At 44.8% G+C, this 24,273-nt stretch overlaps 1 protein-coding gene across 1 annotated transcript in view; it reads left to right on the top strand.

The window, feature by feature from the left end:
• Nucleotides 1-19,773, top strand: part of SLC22A3 (solute carrier family 22 member 3) — a 34,774-nt gene extending 15,001 nt beyond the window's left edge. Inside the window, exons 3-11 of the mRNA XM_050895181.1 lie at nucleotides 78-232; nucleotides 3,191-3,356; nucleotides 4,375-4,492; nucleotides 12,467-12,564; nucleotides 12,702-12,916; nucleotides 16,771-16,879; nucleotides 17,127-17,239; nucleotides 18,659-18,758; nucleotides 19,505-19,773. Coding sequence (XP_050751138.1) covers nucleotides 78-232; nucleotides 3,191-3,356; nucleotides 4,375-4,492; nucleotides 12,467-12,564; nucleotides 12,702-12,916; nucleotides 16,771-16,879; nucleotides 17,127-17,239; nucleotides 18,659-18,758; nucleotides 19,505-19,562 — 1,132 coding nt within the window. The 3' untranslated portion in view covers nucleotides 19,563-19,773. The remainder of the gene's footprint in view (nucleotides 1-77; nucleotides 233-3,190; nucleotides 3,357-4,374; nucleotides 4,493-12,466; nucleotides 12,565-12,701; nucleotides 12,917-16,770; nucleotides 16,880-17,126; nucleotides 17,240-18,658; nucleotides 18,759-19,504) is intronic.
• Nucleotides 19,774-24,273: the final 4,500 nt, after the last annotated feature.

The following is a 24,273-nucleotide window of genomic DNA, read 5'->3' as shown; positions in this document are numbered from 1 at the left end:
GCATTAAAATGAGAAGACAGGAAAAAAAAATCTCTGTGTCTTTTCATGATTTTCACTTTCTTTTCCTTTTTCAACAGATATGGAAGAATCCTCATCTACCTGCTTTCCTGTCTCGGGGTTGGGATATGTGGTATCATAGTGGCATTTGCACCAAACTTTACTGTATTTTTGATCTTCCGTTTTCTCCAAGGCGTGTTTGGCAAGGGAACCTGGATGACATGCTACGTGATTGGTGAGAGCTGTTATCTTCTTTCTTTTTTGGTTAGGAAAATTGAGGGATTTTTGGAGGACAAGGAGTCTGGCTACATCTGCTCTTGATAATATTTTTTCTTGGGAACAAAGCACTGGCCCTGGGGTCAGCAGATAATGAATAACCCAAGTCCATCCTAGTTAATGCATTTGTCCTCCAAGACAAGGTGCCTGCATGCAAATTGTAACTTGGCATCATCCATGGTCTGGGCTCATGCCTGAACTGAATGTTTGGGGAAGCAGTCACTGGCCTTTGTCTAGATGATGCTAGGGACCTTTCTAGCATCTAAACAGTATAGTGTTTCCTTACCTGGCAATGTCTGCTAATTTACTGGTACAGAGGTGGCCTCTGAGAATGGCAGCAGGTGCAAACTCTTTCTGATATTCAGCACTGACATAGGATGGAAATGAGCAGCAGTGTACATGCCTGCCTGACCTCATAGGATCCCATGGAGAAGAGCGAGGAAGAAGTAATGCACGAGGGCAGACTAACAGTTCCTTCAGAACTGTCCAAGCTCTCCTTTCGTACCCAGCACTGTGGTACTCAAATATGCCTGTGACCAGCTGGCCATAGGCAATTCAGTAGCAATGCAACACTTCCTGTTGATGTTATTTGAGGACTTTTATGGCTGTCTAATCTATAGACTCCAATGGGGAGGGATTAACATAAATAATTAAGAGATGGAGGAGTGGAATGTGTATACATAAAGGTTTTCTCATTACACAGAAGATCACCGAGATGATCAATATCTACAGAGCAAGCCCCGAATAAACCAGATGCACAAACAGGGACATGGTTAATTTTGGCAGAGTCTGAACATCTTCCACAGATGCTCAGAGGAGTTAACTGCTTTTCCGCACTGGGAGGACAGACACTTGGATGGCTGCTCTTCATTCTTTAGCTGGGAGGCTTTGCTTAGTGCCAGGCTGGACACCAGGGTCCATATTAGGATTATTATTTCCTGAAAAGGAAAAAGAAAGGGAAGCTTTTTTATAAATAACATCAAAACAGCAGGGATTCAGACTCTTTGATAGGTTATAGTCATGGCCCAGCGATGACTAAGCTCCTTGCATAGCAAGCTTACTTTTCACAAGAAAAGGGTATTGTTGTGGCATCTTGAATGACTGACAGGTTCAGAAAGGGAAACTCCTCTCTAGAGCATGAAATAGCAAGACATTGAGGAAAGCATCCTACTAGAGATGTCAGATTTACTTAAAAAGAAAATCAAATCAGCTATTCAGTAATCTACTGTGATAACCCAAACCACAGTGATAACATCATTATACAGTGCAAAAATTTGTACCATCACTGTAGTCTGTGAGGTCTGTGACAATTTTTTTAAATTCCTAGTGGAATTTAGATGAGTGAGAGCAGAATTGCAACCAGATGTAAACAGTTACAGTGAGACCTGGGAACACTGTGGTGATGTATGCGCAAACATACCTGTCTAGCCCTCTCAGCATCTAAAGCCCAGAAGCACCTCAGTTTTCTGGGCAAAGTTACACTGCTGAGCAGCTCAGGTCCAAGATCCAGTGAAAGGGCCAGAAGCTGCTTTTCCCATCACTTCCAAGCACATGGCCTAATTTTAAACTGAGATCTTATCCTAAAACTTTGGCAAGTGCTCTAATCAGCAAAATGTTTTATGACAGACCCATGGCTTCCTTAAAATGGCCAAGTTTTAACAGCAAGGAACGTTTTGCAATGCTCAGAGCAGACGGCCTGACTTTAGGGAAAGGTTCAGAGATACAGGACATCCTGAGGGACAGTGTGTTACCACAGCCCTAAGCAAGGTGCTTAATTCTTGGAGAGAGTGATTCCTTCTAAACCCCTTCAGGGATCTACTCTTATGTCCCGGGATCACCCACAGTATTTACCAACATAAGATCTTTTAAGAGGCATATACAGATCATTGGTTTGATTGCACCAGGAGGATGGTTGCCATAAATACATCTCCCAAGCCACTGATCTGCGCTTCAGAACCACAACAGGCTGACCCAAGAACCAATCTTTGCTTTTACATACAACCCAGCTCTTCCCGGGCAAGTGCTGAGCCGCTACCTTTAGGCAATAGAGTTGCCCCTGGGCCATGCAGATGTGATGAATAGTCAATAAAAATAGTAATGGTGTCATATCTCTCTGCATTGCTAGCTGAAACAAATCACTGTTACTTGTAAAATTGTGTCTCCTTTAGTAAAAAAAAAAAAAAAGTGTTTTCTGTGTATTATGAACCAAGGTAAACCACTCTGCTTTTACTCTGAAGGCTAGGTAGCGGTGACAGTTTTGAAACAAACAAGAGACACTTCATCATGCGTTGCTCATCTCAACTACGGATCTCATGGCCATGGAATATTGCCTGAAATATGGGCTTACATGGTTTTCACAGGCAATTAGACACAATCACAAAATGAAAAAATCCACCAAAGGATTAAAAAAAAACCAACAAAGGCTATGTTTCTTCTAGTAAATAAAACAAACTGTGGACCAGACCTTAGCCCTCAGAGCAACCATCATGGTATGGCTAAACTCTCTTCCCCACAGACGTCTTGTCCATATTACCTGCTGGGGGCAGCCCCTACCTGGAGGATCCTCTAGTCTGGGGCATGGGCCAAAACTGTGCCAGGGAGAGTGCTAACAATTTACCACTAAGCATGATCATGATGCAGTCTCAGACACCTGTTCTGGCCCTATTTAATTCATTAGTAAACATGCAGTCAGAAACCCCTCTAGCTGAAGAACGGTGGATGAATCTATGAGGAGGTGTCACCTGTGCTTGCCCTAGACAGTCTTGGTGACATGCTTACACTGCTGAAGGCAAGACGCTGGGCTAGACAGACTTGTGACTTGATACAGTACTCTCCTTCCTTATGTTCCACCACTAATATTTTTATTTCAAGTTAGGTTTGTTTCTGTGTTGTTTATTTTGGCTTTCTCTCTGCCCAGTGACGGAGATCGTTGGTTCTGACCAGCGGATTGTTGGGATCGTGATTCAGATGTTCTTCACCCTGGGAATTATGATTCTCCCTGGAATTGCGTACTTGGTTCCCACCTGGCAGGGGATCCAGCTCGCCATTTCACTGCCCAACTTCCTCTTCCTGCTCTACTACTGGTAACGTTGCAGTCATTGCTCTTGTCATTATTGCTATTGCTATTTCTATTCGAGCCCCTTGAGACTCCTGCTGTGGTCCCAAGTCTCCAGTGTGCAAGATGTTGTAGGTTAGGAAGAAGATATTTGCATATTGTTGATTTTGGCATTTTTAATTCTTTTTAGTGAATCACAGACATACATCACTTTCCTTTTTCTGCCCAGGGTTTGCCTCTTTTGTCAGCCACAGCTGGCCATTCCCAGAACCCTGCTCTGCTCCTGCTTAACCTGGGGGTGTTTATCTGGTTAACTTGACCAAAGTCTGCTTTTCCCATCAGCCATGGGTCCTCCCCTTTACCTCTAATTATGTACTCCATTCAAGCCTGAACTTGCCCTACAGGTCCCATGAGTTGGGCAGTACACCTAATGAGAAAGCAGAGCACTATGCCATGGTGAACATGTGTCCTAGTGGAGTGCAGCCATCCTGTAGGCTGGATCCAAAGAAACTAATCCACATACCCTCTTCCTGCACACCGTTTCCTTAAACATTGCCTTAACCCTAGGCTAGCAGAAACTGAAACACCAATCAGTAGTATTGCTTTGTGTTCAGTTTATAAAATATGTATACATTTGAGTGTGTGTGTGTCTATCTTATGATACAGCTAGAAGTTTCCTGATCTGCCTGTACTCGGTACTACGTGTGTTTAGCATTGACTTTCATTGTTCCTTGCTGTTCTACAGGCACCTTGTTTGCTTGTTGGTTATCATACTTTTGACATCCATTGTGCAAATACAATAGTTAGATTTCTTATTTTTCAGCTTTGCAGAGTATTGATATAGTCTATTTTCTTCTTTCTTGCCCACAAGGATCGGATATTTTACAGGAGACTGACCGGAAAAGCAATCCACAGAAGAGTTTCTGTATCCCAAAGACTGAAAAATCAGTGTGTTGTGTATTAACACAGGCAAAAGGCAAAGGACTTTGGTTTACTTACGATGTTAAAGGGCAAAACCCCCATATATGACTTCTGTGTTCTTACAGGGTGGTTCCCGAATCTCCACGTTGGCTCCTGACACGCAAAAAGGGAGAGAAGGCATTAAAAATCATGCACAGCATTGCAAAACACAATGGGAAATATCTCTCACCTCATTACTCAGAGGTACTGTTATCTGTTTGAGCTAGAGTTTTTTTTCTAAACTTTCTTAATCTTTTGAAGGTTCGATTGTGTTAAAATGCATTCTCTTTATGTGATGGGCAACACTCTTGAAGTGTCACACCAGAACAAGATTGTCAGTCCCATACCTACTTAGTTAATTGCAAGAGGGTAAAAGTGAACTGGCTGGAAAGACATGGGCTGAAAAAAGAAGTTTGCAAAACAATGAATCATGTCTTTGATTTGCAACACTCCTATTTTACAAACTTGTGGGAAATATCAGAAACTAGCCTGAGGGCCAATGGTATTTCACAGCAGCTGCCGTTCTAGCTGACAGAGAGAGTGGAGACAGCAGGATCCACTTTCCTGGCTCCTTTGCTAGCACTTCCTTTTACAACTCGAAGAGAAGATGATGTAGAAAATCAGAATTTAAGTATAAATTTGCTTCCATCCCAATAGGGGGAAAATATATCCCAAAATTCAAAATGGGAAGCACTGTCTGAGATCACTACTTACAAAATAGGACAATGTATGTTAGAATTACAGTCCTTTGACAAGTGGTCTCGATGGAACTGAAAGGACTGATGCATTTCAAATGACACTGTCGTGTCATTGCAGCATTTGCCTTGTTCTGCGTTGGGTAGCAATGCCTGACTCTCAGACCGTGTTTACCGTGGCATTGGCTTTATGGTTCAGTGATGACAACAGATGTGGACAAGGTTCCTTTTCTGTAACAAACCAGGTCTGGAGCCTAAATGCTAGCAATAGTAATGTAAGAAAACATTATTTGAGCTAAGGAAAACAGCTGCAAATTGTTAGTACATAGCAGCCCAGAGGTGGCATAATGAATACACTACAAGTATTTCAGAAAGAAATTGTGATTTTCTTATTGAAAAGAAATGACCTACATAAAATGTCCGTCTGTCATTACACAGTAGTATCCTTTATGCCTACGTATATGCATATGCATATACATTCATTTTTATACATATACGAAATTATCATGTGTGACTTTTAACTAAATTTTCACTGAGACTAAAGGCAAAGACTTTGGATGGCAGTGTTTGGAGGAGACTGATGTGTCCCATCCTGTCAGGAAGGAACATCATGATGTGTGTGCTTTGTAACAGGTAGTTGGCAACCTGGGTTCCCACAGCTTGGTATCTTACCTAGGTCTTTCTCATTGCTCTTCTTAAGCAAGGGAGAACCTGAGAATTTAGCCCAGCTTATCCAAAAAAGTGGATTGCTTCACCAAAATCCTAGAGTATAATTCCAGATGAAACCCAAGCAGCAATTATTGGCACTCTTCTGAAACACCAGATAGCTGTTCCCAAATCCATATGATTTTATTTACCTGGTGAGAAACAGGTTCCATAAATCAGCCAGCCAGCCTAAGCAGCTCTGCTTATTCAGGGCCATTCCTGCTATAAATACAGACCTTGCATGAACTGCACACACGAAGAGGTATGTGGCAACAGGAGGAGTATAGAAATGGCCAGTTGATTTATACCAATATTCCATTATCTTTCCACTTCATTAAGTATATGTTAATGACAGTTCTGGCAAGGTAAAGTTCACACAATAGATTCCACAGAGAAGCTGGGCCCTAATCTATGCTATACCTCTTAGGATATGTGAGTCTGGACTAATGATTTTGTAAAGTCAAAACTAGACCTATCAGCAGAGGTGAGTATGCTGAAACATACATTTCCACAGCCAGCTGCTTTATTCATAAGCAACTTGTTCAAGTGCCATAATGTTGCTATAATGGCGTTTCTGTGAATGTTATGTTGCTCAGGGGAGCACACAAAGGTTAATGATGGGGATGGAGGTTTTTCAGGGGGAAAAGTTACATATAACTTCTTTGGCCAAGAAACGGCATATACCGGATGAGACTGTTGTACATTAGTGAAGCAACATGACAGAAGGAGTTTTGATGAGCATTAACAAGCTAGGCCAGCAATTAGTGAACTATTTTTCCGATGGAAGCCAAGGCATCTTTGTGATACCAGCCAAGGTCAGGAAATCACCCTCAGCTGTCCCACAACGCAGAAGGAGCTTTGCTAGTCACGTTGGAGTAGCATCTTATGCAACTGCAGGACTGCAGACTGAAACCAGTGGGAGAGAAACAAACTGAAAAGACTAACGAGAAAGAAAAAGGTAAATCCATTGATGTCAATGACCAGCTGGAGTGCATGGAGCTCTGCCTGGGGATGGTTGAGGAGCCAACAGAGAGCTTATGGGTCAGGATTAAAAGGAGGGCAGGGACAGGTAACATTATAGTGGAGGTCTGCTACAGGCCACCCAACCAGGAAGACCAAGTGGATGAGGCCCTCTATCGACAGATAGGAGCAGCCTCACGTTCACAAGCCCTGGTCCTCATGGGGGACTTCAGCCACCCCGATATCTGTTGGAGGGACAACACAGCAGTGCATAAGCAATCCAGAAGGTTCCTGGAATGCATTGATGATAACCACCTTCTCCAAATGACAGAGGAGCCAACGAGGAGAGGTGCTATGCTGGACCTTGTTCTCACCAACAAGGAGGGGCTGGTGTGGAATGTGAAGCTCAAGGACAGCCTTGGCTGCAGTGACCATGAAATGGTGGAGTTCAAGATCCTTAGGGCAGCAAGGAGGGCACACAGCAAACTCACTACCCTGCACTTCACAAGAGCAGACTTTGGCCTCTTCAGGGATCTGCTTGGTAGAGTACCAGGGGATAAAGCCCTGGAGGGAAGAGGGGCCCAAGAAAGCTGGTTAATATTCAAGGATCAGCTCCTCCAAGCTCAGGAGCGATGCATCCCAACAAAGAGGAAGTCAGGCAAAAACGCCAGGAGGCCTGCATGGATGAACAAGGAGCTCCTGGACAACACAAAAAGGAAGCCTACAGAGGGTGGAAGCAAGGACAGGTAGCCTGGAGGAATACAGAGAAATTGTCCAAGCAGCCAGGGATCAGGTTAGGAAAGCTAAAGCCCTGATAGAATTAAATCTGGCCAGGGATGTCAAGGGCAACAAGAAAAGCTTCTATAGGTACGTCGGTGATAAAAGGAAGACTAGGGAAAATGTGAGCCCTCTCTGGAAGGTAACGGGAGACCTGGTTACCTGGGATATGGAGAAGGCTGAGGTACTCAATTAATTTTTTGCCTCAGTCTTCACTGGCAAGTGCTCCAGCCACACCGCCCAAGTCACAGAAGGCAAAGGCAGGGACTGGGAGAATGAAGAACCGCCAACTGTAGGAGAAGATCAGGTTCGAGACCAGCTAAGGAACCTGAAGGTGCACAAGTCCATGGGACCTGATGAGATGCATCTGCAGGTCCTGAGGGAATTGGTGGATAAAGTGGCTAAGCCACTATCCCTCATATTTGAGAAGTCATGGCAGTCCAGGGAAGTTCCCACTGACTGGAAAAGGGGAAACATAACCCCCTTTAATTTTTAAAATTTTTAAAAAGGGAAAAAAGGAAGACCCAGGGAACTACAGGCCAGCCAGTCTCACCTCTGTGCCCGGCAGGATCATGGAGCAGATCTTCCTGGAAACTATGCTAAGGCACATGGAAAACAAGGTGGCGATTGGTGACAGCGAACATGGCTCCACTAAGGGCAAATCGTGCCTGACAAATTTGGTGGCCTTCTACAAAAGGGTTACAGCATTGTTGGCTAAGGGAAGAGCAACTGACGTCATCTACCTGGGCTTGTGCAAAGCATTTGACACTGTCCCACACGACACCCTTGTCTCTAAATTGGAGAGACATGGATTTGACAGATGGACCACTCAGTGGATAAGGAATTGGCTGGATGGTCGCACTCAAAGAGTTGTAGTCAACAGCTCGATGTCCAAGTGGAGACCAGTGATGAGTGGCGTTCCTCAGGAGTCAGTATTGGGACCGGCACTGTTTAACATCTTTGTCAGTGACACGGACAGTGGGATTGAGTGCACTCCCAGCAAGTTTGCCGATGACACCAAGCTGTGTGGTGCGGTCTACATGCTGGAGGGAAGGGATGCCATCCAAAGGAACCTTGATAGGCTTGAGAGGTGGGCCCATGTGAAACTCATGAAGTTCAACAAGGCCAAGTACAAGGTCCTGCACATGGGTCGGGGCAATCCCAAGCACAAATACAGGCTGGGTGATGAGTGGATTGAGAGCAGCCCTGAGCAGAAGGACTTGGGGGTATTAGTGGATGAAAAACTGAATATGAGCCAGCAATGTGCTCTTGCAGCCCAGAAAGCCAATTGCATCCTGGGCTGCATCAAAAGAAGTGTGGCTAGCAGGTCGAGGGAGGTGATTCTCCCCCTCTACTCTGCTCTCATGAGACCCCACCTGGAGTACTGTGTTCAGCTCTGGGGGCCCCAGTGTAAGAAAGACATGGACCTGCTCAAGCGGGTCCAGAGAAGGGCCACGAACATGATCAGGGGGCTGGAGCACCTCCCCTATGAGGACAGGCTGAGAGAGTTGGGGTTGTTCAGCCTGGAGAAGAGAAGGCTCTGGGGAGACCTTGTAGCGGCCTTCCAGTACTTAAAGGGGGCCTACAGGAAAGATGGGGAGGGACTCTTTATCAGGGAGTGTAGTGATAGGACGAGGGGTAACCGTTTTAAACTGCAAGAGGGTAGATTTAGATTAGATATTAGGAAGAAATTCTTTACTGTGAGGGTGGTGAGGCACTGGAACAGGTTGCCCAGAGAGGCTGTGGATGCCCCCTCCCTGGAAGCATTCAAGGCCAGGTTGGATGGGGTTTGAGCAACCTGATCTAGTGGAAGGTGTCCCTGGCCATGGCAGGGGAGTTGGAACTAGGTGATCTTTAAGGTCCCTTCCAGCCCAAACCATTCTATGATTCTGTGATTTATTGTCCTCGGCTGCGTGAGATTATACATCGGTGAGATTCCCCTATCCTGGTCAGCATTACCCAGTGCCCAGTGTGGCCTGAGATATGTAGCAGGAAGGTGTGCTGCTGCAGCTCCTCCTCCACGTTCAGCCCCGCGTTCCTACACCCACTCTAAAAACATCAGCATTTTCAAAGCGTTACATCAGAACGGAGATATGTGCCTTTCCCTGCTTTTTGTTTCAAGTTATATTTAATTTTTTTCCGAAGTGTCCCTGCCCATGACCCTAAGCCACTCACAGCTGCAGCAAATTAACCTCCACACATCCAGATTCATGCTGGATCTGTTCCTGGGACCTTTTTAATATACAATGTCTGTCATCCTTGGTGCTGTGCCCAGAGGAAAGAGAGCATCTCCAGGAAGCACATTAGTTGCGGACCAAGTGTATTTCTCACGTTAACTCACGTCAGACTTCTCTTTCACAAAGCAACTCCAGAATTTCAGTCAAAGTGCTGCAGGTGTGGAGGGACAGGGAGAACCATTATCCATCAATGCATTTTGGCTAAGATTTTCCAATACATCTGTAACAATTTCATTGGCGAAGTCCCTTACATGGCTCTGGATGTAGCAGCCTTGCATTTTTATTGGCATGCAGAAACCACAGATGACCTTTGAATGAAAACAGATAAACATTTGCTTCTTTTGCTCTGTGAGTTACAACACTGGTACAGTTCAGCTCCATCCAGAACTCATTAAATTAATTGTAAATTATAAACTTTTTTTCCCAAATTCTCATAATTATCCTAGCATGTTTTTTTTTTCAAGCTAATTTTTTTAATTCTTGGTCTCTGTCCAAAAGTAGAATGGACTGGAACCAGCTGAGTAAGAGCTGCTTCTTGAGAGCTGTGGATCAAAAACTCCTCTCCCTTTATATACATGCTTATCTAGACATATATATTTCTAGTATATATTAACTTACATACATATGTATTATAAACAAGCATAGATGTACTGTCCTGCGCAGAACTATGTCTCTGTGCTATGAGGAATCTTTAAAAATTATTGCAGAAAAACTGATATGTAATTTTGCTGGGACAAAAATGTCAGGGAAGTTGGTTATAAGACTTCCTCCAGAGTTTTCAGATACTGTATCCTTGGAAACATGGGCCATGACATTGAATTCCTGACTCCACTGATGCGAATAGCAAAGCTCTCCTTGACTTCAAAGAACAAAAAGAGGATTTTTTTCCTTACAAAGAGTTGACTTTCCACAGTGATTGTTTTCTTCATTGATAAAAAAATGCTCAGTCATGCTTGGGGTTATTATGACTTTATAAAGACATAAACATATATGGTAGCAGCCGTGCTGAATTTATCTTTAGTCCTTTGGAAAACTAAAACCATATTTGCACAAAGTCACAACTGATGTCTGGCAGTCTGCTCTTATAAACACAGTCATGGCAGTTTTATAACCATAATATGAGAGAGTCCAAGAGCAGTGCAGAAACCCAGCAACCTCTGCCTGCCCCACAAAGGGCTCTGGCACGCAGCAGAAGTGGCAGTGCTTTGAAGAAAACTTCTGGCTCTGGTTACAGAAGAAAAGCAAGAGGGAGTAGAAAGGAAGTTCAAACAAATGTGGGGTTTCTCTGTCTACTTACAAAATTTTGTGTCACTCAGTTATGAAAAAGTCATGTGTACATACATCCAGCCAAATCTCACTGAAAAACATCTGTGCTACCTTATGATATGAAAAATAAATACAGGGCAAAAGCTTTGGGCATAGCCCTGGCTGAGTCAACGAGAGCCTCGGGCAATACCTTTGGCTTTACCCATGTTCTCATCACGGATCTGCATGTTCCCCTGTGCTTCTCCATCCTTTCACCCACGTCTCCCCACTGGCCAGGATCGTTTCCTTGGGCTCCTGCGCCTGTGTGGGCAGTGGGTGCTGTGGTGGTAGAGAGCAGTTTACTCCTCTCTATGCTCTCTTAGGTCTCCTCTCCGGATGGGGGCAATAACTGAGAGTCAAAGCAGCCAGGCTGCCTGAAATCCTCCTAGAAAGGGCGCAGCAGGTTTAGCCCCATGTTTCCCCCAGTCGCTTTGAGAGCTGATGGCAATCCCAGAGGCGGCTGCCAGTTCTTGGGCGGTCTCACAGTTTGTGTCTGCCTAAAACCACCTCTGCCTTCTCTTCCTCGTCTTCCTCACCTGCCAAATGAACACACGAACAAAAGGTCTGCCACCTGGCTTGGACATCACAGTTAAAAACTCCTCGCCACAGTTAAAAACAGCCTTCATCAATGTGCCTAATCCCTTTTTGGCCCTGCTAATATTCTCGCTCCACAATATCCTATGGCAATGAACTCCAATGTGTAAACACAGACCGTGTGAAATCCTGCCCTTTTCTGTTATTTTTAAACTTTCTAACTAATTATTTCATCAAGTGCCTCATTGTGACTGTACTGAAGGAAGCTGTGAACAGATTTACTATACTTTGTAGGCAGTATGAGGACCATTAATTCATACTTTGCAGGTTTTTTTTCTTGCAGGGTAAGAGTCTTGTTCAGCACAGTGCTTGTGTATTTTAAGACCCTCTGAATTTCACCACTTGAATGTTTTGTAGCACCCAAGCGCCTTCAGAGATCTGCTCTTTCTCTCACTCCTCTTTTCTTCCTGCTGCCCAGCTGTGCCACCAGCCATGTTCCCAAGCCCATTGCTTGCTGCTCATCCCCTCTCCCTGCTTCCCTCAGCCCATCTCTTTGCCCTTCCTGCCATGGCCTCCTCCTCTCTGTCACCTCTGGCAGAAGGCAGCTCTGCTCCCAGTGACCCTTATGTGACAACGACCGCCTATTGCCTTCCAAGAAATTCCAGGTCAACCTCTCTCAGTTTACAACAAGGAAATCATTTTTCCACTCTCAAGTCAAGATTGGGGATTTTTTTTCTGATTTTTGCACGATCACCATTAAGGAGAGCCCACAGCCATGTCCAGTGATAAGCTATTATTTCCCATATCTGTGCACTGCTCTGGAGTGCTAAAAGCAGCAAGCTGGCTCGTCAGCACCTTTGCTTGCTGGTCTGGAATATTGCTGAGCACCGTGTTTACACAGAGACTCTGCCCCAGTGCCTGCCTGAACCCCGACAGCTGACTCTACTGCTCACTTTTCTCCTCAGATCACTATTAGCAATGAGGAGGTCAGCAATCCCTCCTTTCTCGACCTGGTGAGGACTCCCCGGATGAGGAGGAACACACTCATCCTGATGTATGCCTGGTGAGTGCCCATGTCAGTCCAGCTTGATACCAGGGCGGTAGGTTTTGAAGAAAAATTCCCTTGTGACTTTTAGGGTCTTTCCAGCTGCTTGCAGTCATTTGTTTGCCTCTCAACATTTTTTTTCCTTTGCTGTTTAGGTTCACAAGTGCCCTGGTCTACCAAGGGCTTGTCATGCGCCTAGGAATTGTCGGAGGAAACCTCTACCTAGACTTCTTCATCTCAGGAGCTGTGGAGCTGCCTGCCGCTCTCCTAATTTTAGTGACAATTGATCGTGTTGGCCGGCGCCTTCCCTTTGCAATAGGCAACATCGTGGCAGGAATTGCATGCCTCATTACTGCCTTCTTGCCAGAAGGTAATTCCCTTCCCAATGTTAGGCTCTTTAGGTGAATGACCTCTCTGACACCCCTTAAGCAAGGACAGGAGGCCACACAAAACTGTGGATAAAAGTAAAAAGTGTCTGGTAATGCAAGTAGCACTGCAGTCATGGAACAACATACCTTATTTGCTTATAGATTACCCTGGGACATGTAATGGCCGTATCTTTGGTGGGTGGTGAGCAACAGCTGGGTATAGTCTTAGAAAAAATGTGTATAAAGGCCCTGTACTGTTTTTGAAGGCAAATGCAAGGGAAGAATATACAAACATAAAGGGAAAATACATTCCCTGACTTGGAAGACACTTAATAATGTAAGAAATCAGTGATTTAGCTGAGGCAGCTTGGTGATCTTCTCATTTGCAAATAAAACAATGCAAACCACAACACGATGTAGGGGCTGTGGCAGACAACATGGAGATTGTTGCCCTGCCCTCACCCTCCCAGGGGTTTGGACAATGTTAAGGTGTTGGAGGAAAGATATGGCTTTTGATTAAGGCATTTTTATCTGGTTTCAAGGACAACTAAAAGGTCTGATATTGCACACAGGCTTCCCAGCACTTCTAACTTTTCTTTAAATTGTTTTCCCTCCTGGGTATTTTTTTTTATCCCTGGGGAAGCATTTGGAGGTGCTCTGAAGCGAATGTTACCATATCAGCATGCTTTGCCTTAGCGTAGCTGGGGACTCGCAGCTGAACAGACATTAGAGAGGCTTATTCATCCCCAGAGATGTTCCTGTCAAAGTAAGGGACAGTCCTGGCCAGCCTTAAAGGTTTTAGTTCCCGAAGTTACATCGTGGGGCAATTGTTTTCCTAGAGAAAAGCCATGAGAAGCCACTTCAAGAGTATGATGTGCCCATGAAAACAGGCAGGTTTCTGGTGAGTGCAAAATGAAATCCTTCAAAGAGGTGTGTTGGTTCACCTCTGTCTCAGTTAAGCTCCCTTTAAAGGGATTCCTCCAAAAGTACTGTTGTGGTTTAACCCCAGCCAGCAGCTAAGCACCATGCAGCTGCTCCCTCACTCCTCCCCCCTCCCAATGGGATGGGAAGGAGAATCGGGAAAAAAGGTTAAACTTGTGGGTTGAGATAAGAACAGTTTAATAACTAAAATATAACACTAACAATAATAATAATAATGAAACATAACAATAATTGTAATGAAAAGGAATATAACAAAAAAAAGGAAAAGAAAAGAAAAAAAAGTAATAAAACTCAAGGAAAAAACCCAGTGGTGCACAATGCAATTGCTCAGCACCCGCTGACCGATGCCTGAGCAGTGATCCGCCCCTTCCAGCCAACTCCCCCCAGTTTATACACCGGGCATGACATTCTATGGTATGGAATACCCTTTGGCTAGTTCAGGTCAGCTGCCCCGGCTATGCTCCCTCCCAGCTTCTTGCACACCTGCTTGCTGGCAGAGCATGGGAAACTGAAAAGTCCTTGGCTTAAGATAAGCGCTACTTAGCAACAACTAAACCATCCGTGTGTTATCAACATCATTCTCACACTAAATCCAAAACACAGCACTGTACCAGCTATTAAGAAGAAAATTAACTCTATCCCAGTCAAAACCAGGACAAGTACTTGAAATTAATACTGTGTGCTTGAGGAGCTTCATTGCTTTAGTAGAAGCAGAAATGATGGGGAAGGGAGAGGGAAGATGCACAGTCTGTTCCTGGTGCTGGCACTGGTGGCTGTGCAATTGTGCCCTGGGATATCACGTTGTTGTCACTTGTTTGCCTTCATCAGTTTGACCACTGAAGCCCATGAAGACTGACTCTGCTGTCCTGGCGGATTTTCCCCAGGTCCCCGCTTCTGTGTGCCTCTCAGAAGAGCCACCACACAGTGAGCGGATGCCAGCCGCCCCATGCTCCTGTGGCAGCTCCCCCGACACAGGGCACAGCAATTCAGGCACAGAGGGCCTGGTCACTATGTCATCTGCTGGCTTTGCCAGCATCGTTTTCCACCTGTTAAAAAAGTACAAAGGTCCTGCTGGGACAGCAGGGACTGGGGACTGTTGATTGCCTGGAGCTAGGGCTGTTGCAGGAGGAGGATACAAAGAGCGGCACTGGGGAATTACTCCTGCAGGACACCTGCCTCCAGCACCTTCATGTATTTTGGGCCACACCGTATGCTGAGCATGGTGCAGCAGGTCTGAGTTTAGAGCAGGAGCATTGTGTGGGGCTGGTATGGCCTGAGCGAGGGGAGAAAGCGGCAGCCTGGGGCCAGCAGGATGCTGCCACAAGCCTGCTCTCAGCAGTGGTGAAGTGCTGAAGGGGCCCTGCCCAGGTGAGGAGAGGAGAGCCTGGGGATTAAGATACTCGCTGATGGGACACCTGAGGTCCAAGTCCTGCTTTCAAGAAAAGTCTGCTTATACAGATGGGAAAAGCTGCAGTGGCAGCTTGTGAGAGCTCCGTCACACTGGGGTGCTCACATAGTTCGAGCCCCCTGGCAGAGAGAGGAAGCACACAGATGTCACCCTCACCTCGGGGGTCTGATGGACTGAAGGGATGCCAGGGAGACAACGTGGATTTGTTTTGTTCTTTCCAGCCTTTGCTTTTCTTACAAGTGTTTGAAAACAGAACTTTTCAGGGCAAAGGCACTGTTTCGCAACATGGGATGAAATTTGATGGGGGTTTGTTTGGTTGTTTTGGAAGGGAAATAACCCCAAGCATCTCATTTTTTGGTTCAGAGCAAACTGAAATGTTTTCTTGTTCTTCCTATTGAAGTTTTGAGAAAACACAATCACTGCCAGAGCCCTCTCCAATGGCAGAGCTCCCCTTCATGCCAGGTTCAGATTTGTTGTTTCGCTCGCCTCCCCGTCTGCCCGGTAGTGGTTAGACCATACAGGGACTGCCTTCTCCCAAGGGCATTGCAGAAGTGCTTATTGCATTCCTTGTGATGCCCCTCGAGAGGCCACTGGCTCTCCAGAGAGGGCACTCGGACTGCTGAAGGGTTGCACACGGCGAGACGGGATGGCTCTGCCCTGCGGTGCGGATGTGACCATTGGAGCCCCTGCTGATGTATAAAGGCTTCCCGCTGATGTATACAGGGCAGTGGCTGCGCACCAGAGCTCGAGCGGAGCCAGGAGAGCTGGGCAGAGCCACCGGGGCAGCGTAAGGCCCCTGGGCCGGTTGTGTCAGGTACAAAGACAAGCACCAGGGAAGGGAAGGGGGAGGATGGCCAGGAGTAGCATTATTAGGAGTGTGTCCAATGTGCAATGGCTAGACAAATTATGAAGTGTAGTTGGCCTGCTCTACGGAGAATTATTTCACTGTAGCATCCCTGGAGGTATTTAAAAGACATGTAGGTGTGGCACTTAGGGACATGGTTTAGTGGTGGACTTGGCAGTGTTAGGTTTGTGGTTGGACTTGATGATCTTAAAGGTCTTTTCCAACCTAAATGATTCTATGATTCTATGCACCTTTACAGGTAGCTTCTTTGTGGTCAGAAGGCTTTGGGAGGTGACTCAACGGTGTTTCTTACAGCATAACATCCCTGTATAAATAAATAAATGCTCCTTTCCAGAGCAAAATTTGGACATGGTCATGGAAGCTTATAACATTCATTCTCCCACCCATGCTGTTATGCCCCACCAGCATCTTGAATCAATCAACTAGAAGTGATTCCTGATTCTCCAAAGCAGCCTCGCATGATGCTGGAAAGCAATAAATGCCAGTATAGATTGATATCTACAGCAGTGGCCTTTCAGTCTGATTTGCACTGATCCAGTGTTTCTGTGATGTAGCTTCTGCTGACAGGGCCTGGGGCTCTCAGAAATGCTCCGCTGGTGCAGTAAAGCACAGTTCACCCGGGTTTCTTTTTGAATGAACAGATATCCCATGGCTCAAAACAACAGTTGCCACGCTGGGAAGACTGGGCATCACGATGGCTTTTGAAATCGTCTATCTTGTGAACACTGAATTGTACCCTACGACGCTGAGGTATGTTGAAAGCTCCCAGGAATCTTTCAACTTTTGCCTCTGCTTTTCCCCATTCCGTATTTCACTGCTGTTTAGTAAAACTTGGTTTTCCCCGGAGTTTCCTAACTGAATAGCCACTGCTCAATGTGGACAGCATATACTGACGAGATGATAATTTTGGAGCTAAGTCTACATTCTGCCCCTTAAACTGCTGGTTCATCTGTTTAGTAGCGCCTCTCAAATATCTGACACTATTTTTCTTTTGCAGAAACTTTGGTGTTTCCCTGTGCTCGAGTTTGTGTGACCTAGGTGGGATCATAGCCCCATTCCTGCTCTTCCGATTAGCAGCCATTTGGTTGGAGCTACCTCTAATTATTTTCAGTAAGATTTGATTTAAAATGTACTTTTGGTTTAAATATCCTCCTCCTAACAGAGCTTTTCTTTCGAGGCAAAAGTGTAGTGTGTGGCCTCATCTCCCCCTCAGACCAGCCCCTCTCAACCTTCATGCCTAGAGCAAGAGGCTGAACAGCAAATGGGTGAAATGCGGGTGATTTCACAGCACACTATGGAAGAGGTCAGGTCTGCTTGGGTAACTTGGCTGAAGGAGCATAAAAGAAACTATGATGTGAGGTACTTTAAGACTGAGAAACCTCACAGCTAAGTTCTGTAATTGCAGAGAAGTAAGCTTAGTCTCCCAAGAGTAGAGGTTAATGTCCTTTAAAAAATACTTGGTTTGGGTTTTTTGGTAGATAGTTGTGACTATGGATGTTGTATTAACCATAACTTTGTATTCTTGTCAAACTCTTTTCCTCAGTTGCATTTAGGAAAAAATGAGCCCTGCAGAGTAATTCTGTGGAAAAAAAATTAGTTATTTCGAACAAGGACATGGGAGTCTGTGGCTAAACCAGACTTCTAGGAGATACACGTGACTGGGAAAAAAGCAAAGGGGATAGGATAGAATAAGAAGGGAAATTGGTGCTAATGACAACTTTAGCTAAAAACAAAAATGGAAGGACAAAATACATTTTAAAAGATTACCATTATTCCAAGAATAGACCTATATAGAAGTACGGTGGTCGCATTATCTAATTCTGAAATTCTGCTGCTGCTGTAGGACATATGAATTCCCTCTGTCTTGAGTAAACAGCTACAAAATCAGAGAGGATCAGAGAGGACCGTGCAACAGTCAGGAAACATTTTACTTTTTGCTCCAGCCCTTCTATTTTTGACTTATTACATTATTTAAATTATAGCTATGCAGGAAATTATTCCAAAATAACCGTTCCTGATGAACTATTTCAGATTGGCTCTGAATCTGAATGCTCTTTCCCAAGGATGAATTTTTATTCTGAATCACATAATCTACTTTGGCCATGGATACACGAAGAGAGTATTTCAGGAAAATCTCAATGGTCTCAAGAAACACAGATGCATCTACGTGACAGAGCCCCTTGAACAAAGGCAGATTTTTCTTATGTGAGAAATGCCATCCTGGTTCCAGTGCAGTTTGTATGCACTGGCCCATGTGGACTTATCTCAGGTGTTTGACTTCTGAGATCTCCCTCTCGGGGCAATTCAGGCTGCAAATGAACCCCTAGCCCTCAAGTTTTTTTGTAATCGATTAAATTAATGTAGCATAAAGGTGTTTGATAAGAGTAGGGTAATCAGAAATAGCTCTTGCACTTTAAAAATCTCACTTCAGCCTTAATCTGAATAAACTTTCCTCAGTGGATAAACCCTGAAAATAAGAAAAGTAACAATTTTCTAATTGCTTTTGTATTTCTTCAATGTCCGTTGTAGGTATTCTCGCAGTTGTCTGCGGGCTCCTAGTATTGCTTTTACCAGAGACAAAGGGAATCTCCTTACCAGAGACAGTGGAGGATGTGGAGCAGCTTTCAAGGTATGATATGTATTTTCTTACTTTTACTTGAGTGAGGTTTCCTGAGGGTGTTCTCCTCCAGCTGTCATAAATTATTGATGTTTTCCAAGTATCAAAGTAAATTCCCTAGTCAGGTTGATGTTATGAGCAGGTGGTATTTTCCTCAATAGAAATGTGAACTTTTCAGTACCACTAAGGCAGGTTCTTAAAAAAAAGTATGGGGATAGAGTCTGTATTTTTCTCATAAAGACACAAAGTTGTCCTATGCACCTCTAGGAGCAGAAAGTAATAGTGTGCAAGAGAGAGACTGCAAAGTATAGCCTGCAACTCTCTGCTCAAGAAAATCAGCCATTACCTCAATCAAAGCATCGTCTGAAGAAGGGCCCTTGATTGTGGGAGCATTTCCACAATTTGTGAAGTCATTGAAAAGTCACGTACAAGATGAATTTATAGCTGAAGAGTTGTAGGCACAGCTTTCCCACTCCCGGCACGCAGCAAGCCAGACTCTTCACTGCACTGCAGGCGTGAAGGGAACATTTACACCTTGGCTGAATTTCTTGAGGAGCTAGCACTATACATTAATGTTTCAAGCAGTGGCTTCAGATATTACCTCAACAACTTTTGCCTGCTTCAATGTACAAACTAAAGAAAGGAAATTTTCTATGCAGAAAGTAAATGTTTCAGTACTGCAGCTTGGACAACAACTTGGATTACATCTTCTCCTGTTTCTTTCACCCTCATACCCCTCTCCCCTTCTTTTTCTTCAGTCATTTTGTTAAATGTGGCAAGAAACGGAAACAGCAGGACACCAACTCTTATATTTGAGCTTTGAAGGACAGCACTGAGCAACGAACCATATTCCCATACTGGGAACTTGTTCTCCACCTGCCACCACTTCAAAATTTGCTGCAGAGTATGGATTAAACTCCATGTTCTTCTTCTAAGCATAAGGACGTTCAAAACAAGCAGTGTATTTTTCTATAAATATGGAATAAATTAATTTTTTCTGAGTATGCTGTTTGCAGGAAGGGAGTACTCTGTGGTTCTTGGTAGAGAACAGAACAGCTTTAAAAAGATGCACTATTAAAAAAGAGCTCAGTGAGCTCTTATTTATTTCTTAATATATTTGAGCCATTTGTTTATTACTATTGTTAACATATACCTTTGGGTGGGGAGGGTTTGAAACGGTACAGGTTGTTTAAGATTTGGATGACTTTGAGGAGGAGAGGATGAGTATTTCAACCTGTCCTCCTTTGCCCCTGGAGAATCTGGACAAATAAAGGATCTGATGGCTCAGGAAGGAGGGTGCTGATCAGGACGGCTTTTTCTTTGGTTAGGAGGGATGGGAATCAGAGGTGTGCATCAGGAGACCCTCGCCCTGGGCTGATCCTCTTCCCCAGAGAGCCTCTGCCACAAAAGCCCTGCTTTCCTCCCTGTTCAAGGGCTTTCTGAAATGTGGCAGCAGTTCTCCTCCTCTCCTTCCCAGGGCTTTATGTAGGTGTCATGTCCTACACAGGGCATTAGCTCTGCAGGTCAGATTGTCCTGCTGCCCATTAGTGCCTCCCCCCCAGACCCAGCTGGGATTCATGTGACACCCCGTTGTCCTGTCCCCTGGCCAGGGACCCCTGTATCTCCGAGGGAAGGGCTTTTGCCTGCTCTCCCATCAGGTGCTTTTCCAACCCTCTTTTTCAAGAGCATGCTGATTTTTCCCTTCTAAAACATGCTTTCTGCCCATCCCTACAAGCCAAATTCCCTTGCCCTGACCACTGCCAAGGTGACGTGCAATTTCTGTCTTCTGTCCATTATTATTATTTGTTATCTTTCTGTCTTGGGAATAAATTATTTGGGTTGTTGACAGGGATGTTAATCTGTCTGGGAAGATGGGCAGGGACGAGACAAGAGCTTTGGTTATGGAGGGAAGCGTAAACTGGTCCTGGTTGTTTGAAGCTGACATGTAGCAGAATAGCTTGAATCTGTGGCTCTGCAAGCAGATAGCAGGGACAGCCTGCCTTCCCTTTCAGCTGTATGACCTTCTTCATCAAGCATTGGGTCCTGGCCGCTGACAGGTAAACAATACACTCTTTACAGTGAAGGACTTGAAAAGATGTGGTGTTCAAAATGTATCCTGTTACCAACAGAGAGTTAAATAAACAGAAGAAAGCCAATGAGCTCTTGTAAAGGGCCTTATAAGCTCAGAAAATAACATATTTCGCATAAGCAAATATAGGACTGAGTTTTGAAGGTTCATACCACAAATGAGTACTGCTAACATTACAGTCAGCGCAGCTGAATGACAACTGCTCCAGTCTCACCATCTTAAGAGCACATACAGGCAGGTGCCTGCACAGGGGCATTTCCTATGGTGAGGAGTATACTGTGCATTTCAACAGTTCCTGACTCTCCCTGCCTTTTCCCAGCAACTGCCCATACCACCAACCCTGCTGGAGGACAACAGGACCTTTACCAGTAATCTTGGTCTAATGTTTGCATACTTTGAGCAGTTAGCGATGAAGGGCTGTCTTTCAAGGCTGTTTCTAACTTCCTCTGAGGCATAGTTAAAGGTCAATGGGACGCTTAGCGGAAGTCAGTAGTGATTGAAAGATATGAAGCTTAACGAGCATCTCATAATATATCTGGCTAATAGGCGATATCTAGAAGACAACCCAAAACTGGAGCTACTGCTGCAGGGAGAAAACTCCTCCTACACCAACGCGGTCTTCAGCAGACAGCTGTAAACTCCCTCGGGGCTGGCTGGTAGACACCAGCCCTGAACTGGGAGCTGTGGGCTTGCACTGGCCGGGTGCCGGGTCTCAGCGCAGTGCTGTGGGAGCGCAGGCGCCCGGCCACAGAGCTCAGCCCTGCCTTCCTTGCACCTGGCCAGCCCGCACCACAGGCACGGCTCTCGGAGAGCCAGGGTGAGGCGATCAGATGCGATGCTGTATAAGCTGAGTCCCCCTCTTCTTTCTAAAGTTTCTTTGTGAATTTTAAATTTTTTAAATTGGTTTCTTAAACACTACAGCAGTCTGAGAAGGACTGTGGAGATCCTTTAAAGCTACAGCTTGCCAAAGAAATGTCAATATTATTTGCCAGCTGCTGCTGTTTGTGGACAACTAAAATGTGTTGAGAAGTGAGAGACACAAAGACTTTTTTCTGGCTTTTCAGACTGTTCCTTGTTTTGCGTAGCATCGTATGTTGCTCAGAAGAGAATACAAGTGAAATATTTCAGTATGTAAAATGGCTAGGAGCAGTGTCAGAAGTTTGGATGTATTTATTTTGTAAAAATTCATATGTAAAGGACAGCAGGAAAAAGCCTGTGTATGTGTTCTGACTTCTAATATGATAGTACTTAACAACTTCAGGTAGAGTTTGTATTTGGTAATGGCTCCTGTGCTAACTCTTACCCCTAACGGGGATTTTGTAAGATGGAAAATCCTCCCATCTCTGTGAGACTTTGGGTTGCCTCGTGAAGGTTGTGAAGTGGGTAGTAACCTGTTGTACAGCCAGCGGTTTGGTGACTGTGGGGTTACACTGTTGTGGGTGAGAGAGGACAGATTAGGTGGTGGAAGCAGAGGGAGAACTTCAGCAAGGGAGGATCCCAGGGGAAACCAGCCGGGGTCATGCAGACCACTGGACAGGCTGCTTGTTTAAAAAGAGTTATAAATTCGTATGTGCCTCAAACCACTTTTAATACATTGAGCCTTCCAGGAAAGTCCTACAAAATTCTCAGGCAGCAAAGCAGTGCTCTCCTAAATTGCATGGGTTGACACCAAAAAGGCTGTCATGACCCACCTCAGTGACAGGCACCTCTTCAGGAGTGGTCAAACGCTGCCAGCTTTAGTTGTCTTGCATGTGTTATACTTCAGAGGCTCAGTGAGAGATGTGATGTGCATAGCAGACAAAGGATCACCTTACCACTGCCACAGACACACATTCAACATCACCTCAGAAACCCAGGAGCTGTTTTCTTCCTGCCTGCAAGGAGATTCCCCAGACCAACAAACGAGTGCATGTGCTATTTGGTCCAAATCTGCCACTGCCACCAAATTTGCCTTGTTACTTCATCTAGTCTGTGCAAGTGGTTAGTGATAAGTGGCAATTTTTATTGCCATTGACACTCTTGCAGAAGGAAAAGATGACAATTTACACTCTTTAAGAGGATATGAGGTGGGACTTCTGTAGCCACTCAGGCGTATCCAGGCATTTCTGGTGGGTTTGGCAAGGACAGCAGGAGTGGATTTGTCTGCCTACAAGCCGGGTATTAACCATGCCTGCAAGAGTTCACATTTGAAGAGCTTTACAAATCAAAGACCAAGCTGCAACACAGAAATTCTGTTGTCAGGGAAGTACTGTGCATATTTCTTGGCTGACTTAATGACCAAATGAACAGATACAGAAAATATGCAGGAGGGTATTTGTGCCCAGTGAATCCCCCCGACCAGAGAGGTGGGTGGGGAATGCTTTGTCAGAGCTGTTCCTGCTCAGGAGGGCAATGCCCTGAAATCATTGCTCTCCCAGAATCAGACTCCAGGTGTAGAAGCTGCAAAAATCACCCTGCCACCTAACTCTGTTTTATAGCTCTTATCTCCCCTTATAGCCTATGGGAGAAAAAAAAAAGAACTCCTAGGATGCAACCCAACACTTTTGTATACACATGCATACAAAAAATAAAAAGACAATTTAAATTAAATAACGTGCAGCTTGGCATGCCTGGGAGTGGACCTCTGCACTGCCGAAAGTGGGCAAGACAAATCCCAGCCCAGGAAGTAGCTGTGTTACTTGGGGTACACTCAGCACACCCTGGGGATGGAGGAAGGAGTCCATGCAGAGCCGGGGGTCCCCAGACGCCTGTGGGGTGCTCCCTGGCTGATATTCAGGTGATGCAGGATGAGAGCGGGTTTCATAGTTAGCAAGTGTTTCACTTTGGCGAGTGTTAGCCAAGCTTTCCCTGGAATGCATCTCTAGAGGTCTAAGCTTTCACTTCCTATAACCACAGGCATGTGTACATCATTTTCTTTTAGAGAAAAAAAATGTACATGTAACGGTTATGTAGTGAGATAAAGTTATATAGTGAAACAGGATGGGTACTATGAACAACAAAATTTTATAATACGTTAAACACATTGTCATTGCTTCCTGTAATGAATGACAGTTATTTCTGTCTTCACTATGGACTAACCTTAGGGTGAGGCTATTTTTTATTCACTGTTTTATATCTCTGATGCAATATTTGTACTTTTGCTGACACACAGATTTCCATGTCAATAAAATATATGAAAATACAAACGAAATGTGCTTGCTTTTTTTTTTCATCCCGTGTATTTAATGCTATCGGACATATCTAATAAAACTTCACACGCATATAAGACATGTACAGTGAGATTCTTCTTTGGCTTGTATCATGAAATTGGTAAGAGGCTCAGACAACTCATAGAAAATGAGAAGTATTCTCCTTTCTTCATTTGTTGGAAGCGCATCATCTTGGGAAAGTCAACCTTAGAAGAAAAAGTCATTGTAGAGCCTAATATAAGATTGAAAT

Source organism: Gymnogyps californianus, chromosome 3 (assembly GCF_018139145.2).
Source record: "Gymnogyps californianus isolate 813 chromosome 3, ASM1813914v2, whole genome shotgun sequence".
Classification (NCBI taxonomy): Eukaryota; Metazoa; Chordata; class Aves; order Accipitriformes; family Cathartidae; genus Gymnogyps; species Gymnogyps californianus.
This window is presented reverse-complemented; position numbering and strand designations above follow the sequence as displayed.